The sequence below is a fragment of the Nicotiana attenuata genome, unplaced genomic scaffold, assembly GCF_001879085.1.
Source record: "Nicotiana attenuata strain UT unplaced genomic scaffold, NIATTr2, whole genome shotgun sequence".
Lineage (NCBI taxonomy): Eukaryota > Viridiplantae > Streptophyta > Magnoliopsida > Solanales > Solanaceae > Nicotiana > Nicotiana attenuata.
Window position 1 is genome coordinate 261,289 of NW_017671302.1, and position 12,097 is coordinate 273,385.

Consider the following 12,097-nt stretch of genomic DNA (forward strand, 5'->3'; position numbering starts at 1 on the left):
AATAGTTTTTGCCTTTTCTTCTTAATTTTAGATATTTACTGTATCCTCGTGTGAAAGAAAGTAAACTTCTTTGACCCTGACTTCAATTCCCAGTTCCACAGTCAAAGTCGTGGGAATGGATTTTTTTTTCTTTTTACCTTTTTTGTGGGGGAGGCACGAGTGGAAAAAGAGTGAGTTTCACCAGTAATATTTAAGATTACTGCAATGTATGGCCTTACAGGCAAATGCAGTTGAAGCTGTACGGTCAAATCAAGGGAGAAATGGCCAACAAAAAGAAAAAGAAAATGACTTGAGTAGCACGTTAGAATGTTGAAAATTAAATATTTTGCGAGGATTATCAGTCTTTTTGTTGCTAAAAATTGAATGAAGTTATGATTCAATAACTCATTTGGAAAGGTAAGTGACATAGCAATTTTATTGTGACATGGCCTTCATGAGCACGTAAGGGTGGATGTGATTTTGCTTTATCTATTTTTGCCAACTTGAGGTACTTTATAGAATTAGTGAAAATTATGCAAGAATTAAGATTCCAACCAACTGTAAGCGACATGCTGCCGAGTTAATATTTATTTAAGGAACGGACTGCACAAGATCATTCAACTTAATCACATGAAGAAAGACGAATGAAGCAATTAATATTTTACAGAAAAAGGTTGAACAGTATATAGATGCATATTTTATACCTTGAATATGAAGATGTGACACATTTTTTTATGAGCGAAAAATCTGTTTGGAGCCGATCCTTTGGGCCAACCACAGCCTTCTAAACTCAGAGATGATGGGTCCGCTCCGCTGCTCTACTCTTCTTCACTTAAAAACCAGAGTTATTTCGCTTGGCGCAGGGCTTAAACCTGTGAGCTAAGACATGTATCCCTCAACCTTTGCCAATTGAGCTAACCCTTGGGAGCGAGGATGTGACATATTCATGCGCGATTAGTTAGGCTGGCGTTTGGAATATATGTAAGAGGGCAAGGATGCCCTTGAAGCAGTTGGCTTCCCTCCTGGCATAGGCAGCTTAATTTGACTCCTATAAACAATCAATAGAAGGCATAAAAGTAGAAGAAATAGAGCAACTGAAGAAGAGAGCATCTTGCTATGTTTTAGGTAGAAAATGCCATATTGGTATTTTGTAGCATCAGACCATAGGTATTGCCCTTCAATTAGAGCAGCTCCTAATGTCCAAGAAACATCTCCAGGACCAAATACGATCTCGCGCTTACTCAGACACAGAGCATCTTGAATCAGTGATATCATGTAAAGAAACCGGAAACAATATGCTCCTCCAATACCTTGGTGATCTTCCCATGATTGGGAACATAACTGTTGACCCGTCTCCCACATTCTCGTCAAGTTTGCTCTTGGACTCAAATTTAACATCTGGTAGACAGCGAAAAATCCAGACAATGCATGATAACGAGTAACTGAGCTTGAATTTAGCATCAAATTGAGCAACTCATTGCCTGCAGAAAACAAAAGGCAAAAGGAAAATATATAAAACCCTGCATAAGCTCAAACACACTTTTATTTTGAAGGGTAAAATGCATGGTCACGAAAAAGTTATAAAAGAAAGCTAAATTCTTCATGTAATATCTTGCTTATGAATCTTTCGACTAGATTTTACAGGCCAAACAGCCTAAATACACTATTTTAAAGACAAATTACGCGTTGTAGACATCCCCTCTTTTTTAAGGAAACCGGAAATTACCATGTGCTTGTATCGGAAAACAAAGGAAAACACTGCTAGCTTATAAAGAATGTGTGAGGAAAAGCAAGTTATGAAGCTATAAAGCTCTTTATACCAAGATACAAAAGGTCCTGTGCGGAAAAGACAAGGGTCATCCACACTTCTGACCACATGGAAGTATGACCCGAGGGGGGCAAAGCAACCAAAGGGCAATCACAGTTCTTCTCAAAATATAGATCCTAGCTAAGGAGTGTTAATTGAAACTCAAAACATTTTAATCCAGAAAAAGAGAGAAAGATAAGCAATATGCCAAAGTGATAGTCAATTACTATATCTCATCGTAGTTGAATGTACTGACATGGAAGAAGCCAAAAAAGACCTAGATTAAGGTTACAACTGTCGCTATGTGAAAATAGCAATAAAGAAGAGGATGTGGAGGGGAGGGAGGGGGAGAGAGAGAGAGTATCATCTACAAAAATCCGACAGAGGGTCATATTCAAGTTTCGCTTGCAATTAATCAAATATCTGGGAATCACAAAGAGAGGCCAATCTATTCCAATTCCAGCTGAGAAGCATCAGACAGCCCACTTGCTTCCTTGGGAAATATGCTCAATATATTTGATTCAATAGTTGATGCAGTCCTTGTTGTTTGAAGAAACCCTCCACTGCAATTGGTATTTTTTCCAAAATGCAGGCATGAGATAAGAATTCAGTGTTCTAGAACTTCGAATAGGTCTTAAATTCAAGTTCATCCTATTTCAACTCTTCCTTGAAAAAAAGTACAACCAATTCCGAATCATAGTCCTTGTAGTTCATCCCTATAATATACAAAAAGAGGCGATACTCCAAGAACCCACTGTAACTCTAGCCAGAGGCTTCTGATATGCTTCCATAGAGCAATACCACTTGAGCAGTTGATTTGTGTTCCTTCAACATTTTTTCCATATTTTGTGGTCACAACTATCTTCAATTCCTTTCTACTGTTATTGAATCACCGGTTCCACTCGAGCAGTAAACTTCCATTAGGAGCCTTAAACTTCTATCAAGAGCCTTCAGACTTTTCAACCCCAAGCGGCCTCTTTTTTTGTCTTTCGATATGATGCACAAATTTACTAAATGAATTTTCTTCCTTCCAGAGTTGCCACCCAACAGAAAGTCATTCCTCAACTTGTTTATCTATTTTTTCATCAATGGTGGCAGAGGAAGCAAGGACATCAGGTATTTAGGGATTCCATCCAAGACATGTTAATCAGTGTCGGTCTCCCATCAAATGACAGGTACTACTTTCCAAAGGGCCAACTTGACACCTTGCCATACTCCAACATCCTTTAGTTCCCCAAAGGCAATCCTAAATAAACTGTGGGGAATTTATCTACCTTGCACCCAAGATCACAGCCAGAACCAGAACTACATGATTTACATTCACTAAATATATGCTGCTCTTAGCTAAGTTGATGGGTGAACCTGATATAGCCTCAAAAGTTAAGAGTATCACTTTTAGATGCAGCAGCTGCTCCTTACTGCCGCCAAATCTACTATTTGTGTGTATTAAATATTATTAAAAAGAATATGCACAAAAAATTTGCCACAATTTAGTAAGTTAATATTACTGATGAAAATTCCACTGTTTATATAGGTGTCTATCAGGATGATATATCGTAGTTAGTACAACAACCATTACCTTACCCACTCAGACTTGCTTTGCTTTCTTACCTTGCCATATTCCATATCATGCACAGAGATTGTTTGCTAACTTAGGCACCTTTAACAACCTTCTAATCTAAAGTTTGAATGTTGATTATACACTTTGGATAATTCGGAGATATAATAAGAACCCACTGTGCATAGTTAACAAACTTAATTATTTATGACATGATGATAAAAACTTGAGGATTAGAGCAATCACCAATTCCGGAAAGCAGACTAGTCCACGGTCTTAATTGGTAAGAGGGCTTCATCTCTACTCTACTTCAGGTAACAACCATATCTTAATCCCAAACTAGTCGGTGTCAGCTAGATATATCCTCAATCCATTAGGGCCTTTCCGTTCCAACACTCATACTTATTAGTATATGAACTACTTGAGATAACAGCAAATATCTTTTGCACGGGACACTTGTGCAATTGCAGAATACAAAACCTTTTACAAGAGAAACTAAACACATAATTTTAACATTTTTTATTCCATTCCTTTCTTTTTTAGTTAATCACTTGTCAAATTTAGTTTACATTGTGATTTTTATATGATAAGGAGCGGAAGTACATCCAACACAACAACAACGGCAAAAAAGAGGGAAAGAAAAAAGTGAAAATTTGGACATTAATGTGCCAGACTTTCAATGATAAATAACATTCCATAAGGTCAAGCAGACTGTAAAATACATCATAGAAGTTGACTCACCGCCATATGAACTCAAGCCACTGCAACTTGCATGATCATGGACTAAAGACCAATCACCTCTACTCGAATTTGTGGCAACTGCCCTTGTAAGTGATTTGCACATCTCCCAGTTAGGTTCTCCAAGCAGAAGTATAGCATTTGCATTGATGTGACTTCCCAAATCTGAACTTATAGGCTCTCTCTGAAAGCAACTAAGGCATGTATAGTTTTGCACAAAACCAGAACAAAGACACGGATGTCTCACTTCAAAGGCGCCGCCAGGACTTTCTTTAAGTGCTTGTGTACGACTAAGCATAACAACCGTCCTGTCAAATGCTTCATTCAAACCGAATGCTGGTAACGAGTATGGTACTATCTGATGCTCAGGTGAACCGATCTTTGAATTAAAGACATAATTATCAATTTTCAATTCATCAACTTCAACTACTAGCTGCAATGAAGAACCCCCTAAATCGAGAAGTCCCAATGTGTGTGATCCTAACGAATTACCCAACACTCCCATCTTGTAATTTAGAGCAATCCAACCATAATACGCCTCTTCCTTCCCGCTTAACACCCTAATCCAATCTTTCTTATATAAAAAACCAAAATCCTTTACAACATCAGCGACGTCTTCCAAAATCACTCTAGCATCCTCAACTGGTAATTTCCTCATTCCAGCAGTAGCCAGAACAAAAATGGGAGTGAATTCCCGTCTTTCCCGTGGCACCAACCGCTCCGCCCAATGAAGCAAAGGATCCAATGATGATCTAACGCCGAAAGCATTTCCAACAAATTTGTCCAAACCCGGCTCGGTTTGCATACAATGGTATTGACAACCATCACTCTTTGTCAAGTTCCCTGGATAAGTATTCAGCAAAATTGGCAAATCTCCATTATTATTCAATCTACCTTGTAATTTCCACTCATAAATATTAACTCTTGTACCAGAGCTTCCACAATCCACTACAACTGTAAAATATGAACTACTACTTTTCTCAACATTGTAAACCAAACTAGGACTAAACACAAAACACCCACCAATCAATACAAAGATAAAAACAATAGAAACTGCTATTATGCCAATTTTTTGCATTCTTGGATTGTGATCAGCTCCGGATACATAAAGCTTTGATTTTGATGGCCATCTGGGGTCCATTTAAAAACGAATACATGAAGAAAGCATGGATTTTTAACGTATTATACTTTACCAAGATAAGATTGAAGCATACCAGTTATAGTTCAGTGAAATGCCATAAGGTTGTACTTTTATATAATCCACAGTAAGATTCGTCTCCTTCCAAAAAGATAGATTGATAAATATAATCCCACATCGAAGAGAGACAAAATTGGGGTGGGATACCCCTGTGAGGGTGGGGTGGGAGAGGGTGGGGTGCTGGAGAAGCGATGAATCAAGATTCAAGAGCTACAGTGAGGAGCTGAGGATGTGGAAAGAGAGAACTGGTGAAGAAGATGTACTAAAGTTAATTGCATTTTGTGCCCACTAATGTTTTGCATAAAGTATGATTAGTACCCAAACGTTCCAATTGTGTTAGTAGCATCTCAAATCTGTTATTACTTGCTTTGAAATAGTCCCTGGCCTAATGGCCTTACCCCGCGATTAATTTTTGGCCCCATAGTCTTTCTTTGGTGGGGACTTTTTTTTTTGGCAGCGAAGACATACATTAAACTAAAGGGTCGTTTGGTAGGGTGTATAAGAATAATGCGGAATAAGGTGTATTAGTAATGCAGGGATTAGTAATGTATGGGTTAGTAATGCATGAGTTAGTTATGTAAATATTATTTTTTATCTACTGTTTGGTGTGGTGTATTAAAACTTATAATGCATTGCATATATTTTAAAAAAAATAGTTGTTTACAAAAATGCCCTCCATATTCTCTAGCTTTAATGGACTTTAAGAACAATTTTATTTTTAATCATACTAATGCATACATTAATAGTCTTGGTATTACTAATGTCATGATTTTCTATGCATTACTTATACATAGTATAATATCAAGTATGATGTATAACTAATATAAGTATTAAGTACATCAATGAGTTAAAAAAGGGAAACAACTTTTTCTCTCCGTACAATTACTAATGTCGGCCCTTAACGATAACATATTTGACGCGTCAACCCTACGCTCCGCCTCATGGAACCATCGGACGATGTCCAAAGGGCGTGTACTAACAGCCAAAATGAACCTCCAGTTACGGCGACTCCAACTGCTGAAGCAATTGCAGGAAAATTAACTTATGCCACCACTGTAACTAACGCAACAGCTACTCCAACGACCACCGTCCGACACCCTCGAGAATAGTGATTGCTCGACAAACTACTCACAATGGGATGGCGACGGTGATTTTTAAAGCTAAAGACTATTACGGAATCATGGCTGAAGAATGCAAATTGACTATTGTTGGTAGGTTTCTGAAGCCTCGTCCTCAAATCGAAAGGATAAGGTCTAGTTTCAGAGAGCTTTTTTCAATTAAAGGTGATGCCAAGATTAGAGTCTATGATAACTACAATGTTTTCATAGATTTCACCAATGAAGATGACTTCAAATCTGTATGGTACAAGAGGGTGGTCGAAATTGAAGGATTACAAATGTGGCTACAAAAATGATTGCCGGATTTTAAGCCGGATGAAGACATTCCAATTGTCCCGCTATGCGTACTTCTTCCAGGTATACCATTCAATATTCATACATGGCATTATGTTAAACAAATTGTCAGTAATGTTGGCACTCTATTGGCCTTAAATGCTGCTACTTATGGTAGAACAAGGCCTAGTATGGCTAAGGTAAGGGTCGAAATAGACTTAACGAAACCCATACCTAGTAGTGTATGGGTGGGCTCTAAGGATGAGAAGTCACAATATGATGGTAAAGTTGGGCACAATATGATGAATTGTAGAGTTCTCGAGAAAATAAGAACTGTAGAATTCAATGAAGGGGAAACAACTGCTGAAAATATGATTCCATTGCAAACAGAAGAAGGAAGTAGTAAAAATCAGGAAGAGAATAGTGTAGGCAATGGAGGCCAAAAGAAGGGTATGGCAAAGCAGAATGCTACAAAAGTTGATAAGGGTGTGGCAAAACAGAATGCTAATATTAATGTTAAGAAACGAGAGGAGCCTACCAACAAAGAAGTTGCTGAATCATCAAAAAAAAAAAATACTGAAGAAAAAAAGGCAGCCAGTTCTATGGTAAATGGGAGTACAAATGGTAAAGTTGAAGCTAATAAGAAGCAGGGTCATGGAAACCAACAAAGAGCTGAGATAGCACAAGCTAACACTAACAATGTGACTATATTTTCAGCACGACCTATAGTCACAGAGAGACTAAGCAAGAGGAAGGAAAAAAACAAGAAAGTCAAGAAAATGCCAAAGAAAAAAAAAGCAAAGTAATATTCAGACCAGCAGGAAAATAGTAAAAGAAGGATAGCAAAAGCCACCAAGTATATTCAAAGTGAACCGTCCCTATTAGAGATCAAAGAGAGTATCCAAAGTCAGAGTGATCAAGGAAAACAGAGTCACCAACAGTAGGTACAAACAATTATTATGGATAATAAACCTACTGCAGATATTGTAGAAGCTCCAAACATTTCTAAAAGAAGATAGAAGGCATGATAAGGGTAAGCCAGGGGATATTGACAACACCACAAAGGTTGATCAAGAACATCAGCTAGCATTTACGGGTGCTAATATGGTCAGTGATAGCTCTAGTTCATCCACTTTACCCCATCGGATATTATTAATCAATAGGGACTGAATTTGTTTGTTGAATTGAATATTCCCAAATTTATCCATCCGACTAAGAATAGCGATGAGGTTAGTAGTGATCTTCTTAGACAGACAACTTCTAAATGCTGCAAGGAAACAAAATCAAATACTCAGGAGACTAACAAAAGTCTTCAAGACAAGATGAACAATAAATATCAAACAGGTACCACCGAGGAAGGAGAAAGAATCCAAACTAGGAAAAATGAAAGAAGGCACATGAACAAAGTTGCTCCTTTACAGAAAAGGAAACAACAAGAGGATCTGTCCCCAACTAATTCTAAAGATTAGTACAATTTTTTGGAACATTAGAGGGGTGAGATCAAGAAAAGCCATCCATAGGCTTAACACTTGATCAACATAAACAAGACACAATTTGTGGCCATCTTTGAGCCTTTTGTGAATAATGAAAAGCTTGATGGTTACAGGAAGTTTCTTGGATTTCAACATTGTATCTCCAACTGCAATGGTCAAATTTGGTGCTTCTGGAACTTCAACTGTCACTCTGTATTGATAGCTGAGGATGAGCAACATATTACCATAAAGTTTGAAGATGGTATTAACAACCACAATTCTTATATTTCAGCAGTTTATGCGAAATGCACTTCAACCGAAAGAAAAGACCTTTGAGACAGCCTTGAACAAGACAATCTTAGCATTGATGGTCCTTGGTGTATTGGAGGAGGCTTCAATGTCATTACCAATCCAGATGAAAATCTAGGAGGAAGGCCTCATAGGGTTCATAGAAGCTTGGATTTTATTAACTGCATGGACAATTGTGGGGTGACTGATGTTGGTTTTTCTGATTCTAAGTTTACATGGTGCAATAATAGAAGGCCTAGCAAGAGAATTTGGAAAAGACTTGATAAGATTTTTTTAATGACATGTGGGCTCAGAAGTTCCAGATCACTATTGTGAGACACTTGGCGAGAACTGGCTCTGATCATAGGCCGTTACTCATGAAGTGCTTTAACACTAACCAAAGCCACGTTGGTTACTTCAAGTTTCTTAATTTATAGGTTAATCAAGAGGGATTCCTAGACATTGTTAAAGAAGTCTGGGAGTCCAATATAATTGGCAATCACATGTGGATCTTACAATCAAAATTGAAGCTTCTTAACAGGAGATTGAGCCAGTGGTCTAGAGCAGATTGGGGACATCAATGATCTGATTATAAAATGGGAGGAAAAAGTCCAAATATTTGAGGATATGGATGCTGCTACCATCTCTTATAACAGCAGGGAAGAATCGAATAAAGCATATGTTGAATATATTAAATGGTTGAGTATGCAAGAGTCTCTCCTTAAACAGAAAACTCAAACTAGATGGTTTGACGAGGGAGATAGCAATACTAGGTACTTCCATAGACTTCTTAGAGAAAGGAGAAGGAAACAACAGTTGAACATGATTAAGAACCATAGAGGGAAATGGATTAAGAAAGAGAAGAAAGATATGGCTTCTCTAAATTATGGATAGAGTTAGTCCAGAACCTTATCTCTTGGGTTTGGTACTCTATTATTATTAATGGCTCTAGAAATGGCTTCTTCACTTCTTCTCAAAGCTTAAAGCAAGGGGATCCTCTTTCTCCCTCTCTTTTTATTCTTGCGGCTGAAGTTTTATCTAGATCCCTGAATAATGTCAGTCGGAACAACAACTTCATTCCTTTCTCTATGCCTTCTAGAGGTCCTACTAATCTAGATTATGCTGATGATGTTGTTATCTTTAGCAGTGGAAGTAGCATTTCTATTAAAATGATCATGAAGGTGATAAGGGATTATAAGGAGAGCCATTGTCAGCTTGTTAATAGGGATAAGAGCTTCTTCCTAACGACCCCTAAAACATGTGCCTCCGGGATCAATAGAATGAGACAATGCACAGGCTTTCTTGAAAAAGATTTCCCTATTACTTACCTTGGATGCCCTCTGTATGTTGGTAGAAAGAAATTGCTTACTTTGATAATATGGTTCACAGGGTAATTAAAAGACTCAATGGTTGGTAGGGTAACATGCTTTCTCCTGGAGGCATAATGGTGTTAATCAAGAATGTTCTACAATCTCTGCCGATATACACTCTCTCCGCTATGTCCCCTCCTAAAGCTACCTTTCATGTAATTGAAAACCATTTTGCCAATTTTTTCTGGGGTAGTAGCGGGGATCAAAGAAAGTACCACTAGAGGTCCTGGAAAAATCTTTGTTTTCCTACAGATGAAGGAGGCATAGGCATAAGAAGAATAGAAGATATCAGTGAAGTATTAGCCACCAAAAGATGGAGATTTAGAGCTATTCCTTCTCTATTGGCCAACTTCATCAAACACAAGTATTGCATTAGAGCTCACCCTACTACTAAACAATGGGCTTCTGGGAACTCACATTCTTGGAAACATATGATCCAGGTTAGAAAGAATGCAGAAAATCACATGGTATGGCATGTTAATTCAGGTGATTGTAGCTTTTGGTGGGATAATTGGACTCATAAAGGTTCTCTAGCAGCCCTAGTCCCCGTGACTAACAAAAGCCCCAAGATTCTAGTCAAGGATTTCATACAAAACGGGGAGTGGAATATTCACAAACTTAAGAGCATTCTACCAGAATCTTTGGTGCAGCATATTATTGAAATTCACATTGGGAAGAGGACAATTCTAGACAAAATTTGTTGGGATTTGTCAGAGGATGGAAACTACTCCAACAAAACAGCTCTTGAAATGATCAGAACTAGCAAACCTAAAGAACTAATCTTAAGCAAGGTATGGCATTCCTCTATTCCTTTTAAATTTTTTTTTCTTACTTGGAGATTGTGGAACAGAAATCTACCTTTTGATGATTGTATTGTCAACTTTGGGAAATCAATGGTTTCTAGATGTAACTGCTGCTATTGTATTGTCAACTTTGGGAAATCAATGGTTTCTAGATGTAACTGCTGCTCATCTCCCAAAAGTGAAAATGTTCAACATGTTTTCATGGAAGGAGAGGCAGCTAGTTATATCTGGAAACTAATAGGTTCCCCATTAGGCATAACACATCATCAGATGTCAGTTAAATTTACCATTAATAATTGGTGGCAGGTTAAGGCCTTGAACGATGTACATAAACTTGTGCTACAAATCACTCTAAGTATCATGCTGGACTATTCGGAAAGAAATATGCTCGTGTAAATATGGCAACCAAAAGAAGTTCAACTTATTCAAAATGGGCCAACAAGTTTGCCGGATAGTTGGAGCAGCTATATCCAAAGCCTTTCCGAACTGCAAACTCTCTCTTCCCTGGAATAATCTTTATGACAACCTAATGAAGCTACATCCTATCCCAAGGATTACCATAGTTCTCTGGAACAAACCTGGAGTAGGCACTTTCAAGCTAAAAATTGATGGCAGCTTTCTAAAGGCGAATAACATGGCTAGAATGAGAGGGATTCTAAGAAATGATGATGGCGACATAGTTATGGATTTCTCTATCCCTACTCAGTGCAGTAGCAACAACTATGTAGAAGCTCTGGCAGCTTGGTTTGGAGTAAAATGGTGTGTTGAACATGGTTACACAAATTTTACTCTAGAATTAGACTCTATGATTGTGACTAATATGCTGAAGGAGAAGAGAGCTCATAACTACAAGATGAACAACATTATAGAGTACACTTTTCAGATGTTGGAGCAGGCTAATGTTAATATTATACATTGCTATAGGGAGGCCAATCAAGTTACGGATTCCCTTGCTAAACTTGTTGCTGCATCAACAAAGGAATCCTGTTACTTCTCCTTCCAACAGCTTCCAAAAAATGTCAAAGGACCATATCAATTAGACAAATACCAAATGCCTAGCATCAGAACTAAGTATGATAAGGCAAAATTTTTTGTTAGTTAGGATCTTTATTTTGGACTGGGTAAGAGATGCAACAAAATCCCCCTTCCCAGTTTTCTGAAGGATAACCTTTTATCCTTGTGTTGTATTTTGGAGGTCAAGGATATATCCCCCTCTTGTATTCCTTGCTTTATTGAAATACAACTCCACGGCTAACCTGAAAATTTTATAATAAAAAAAAAGTTATACACAGGTTGAAAAAATGTACCAAACAAGGTATTAGTAATCCATAGAGTTAATGCTTGCATTATTTTTTCTAATACCTCGTACCAAACGACCTTTAATAAGAGTCATTACATAGAGAGACTAGCCTGGCGACATATGCCCATTTTATCTTGTTCAAAAGTAGAGACAACAAAAGTAGGTGGTACATAAAATAATATCAAGCTTCCAA

General features: G+C 37.7%; 2 protein-coding genes across 2 annotated transcripts; one reads left to right on the top strand and one right to left on the bottom strand.

Annotated features, from left to right (window-relative positions):
- Positions 1 to 527: 527 nt before the first annotated feature.
- On the bottom strand, positions 528 to 5,545 carry LOC109207400 (probable apyrase 7). The gene is made up of 2 exons (XM_019370308.1): positions 4,086 to 5,545; positions 528 to 1,460 (listed from the first exon to the last, which is right to left on the bottom strand). The coding sequence occupies exons 1-2, from the start codon at positions 5,221 to 5,223 to the stop codon at positions 934 to 936; spliced, it is 1,665 nt and encodes a 554-aa protein (XP_019225853.1). The 5' UTR covers positions 5,224 to 5,545; the 3' UTR covers positions 528 to 933.
- A 4,481-nt stretch (positions 5,546 to 10,026) lies between these two features.
- LOC109207401 lies at positions 10,027 to 11,865 on the top strand. Its single transcript, XM_019370309.1, has 2 exons — positions 10,027 to 10,592; positions 10,911 to 11,865. The coding sequence occupies exons 1-2, from the start codon at positions 10,233 to 10,235 to the stop codon at positions 10,998 to 11,000; spliced, it is 450 nt and encodes a 149-aa protein (XP_019225854.1). The 5' UTR covers positions 10,027 to 10,232; the 3' UTR covers positions 11,001 to 11,865.
- Positions 11,866 to 12,097: the final 232 nt, after the last annotated feature.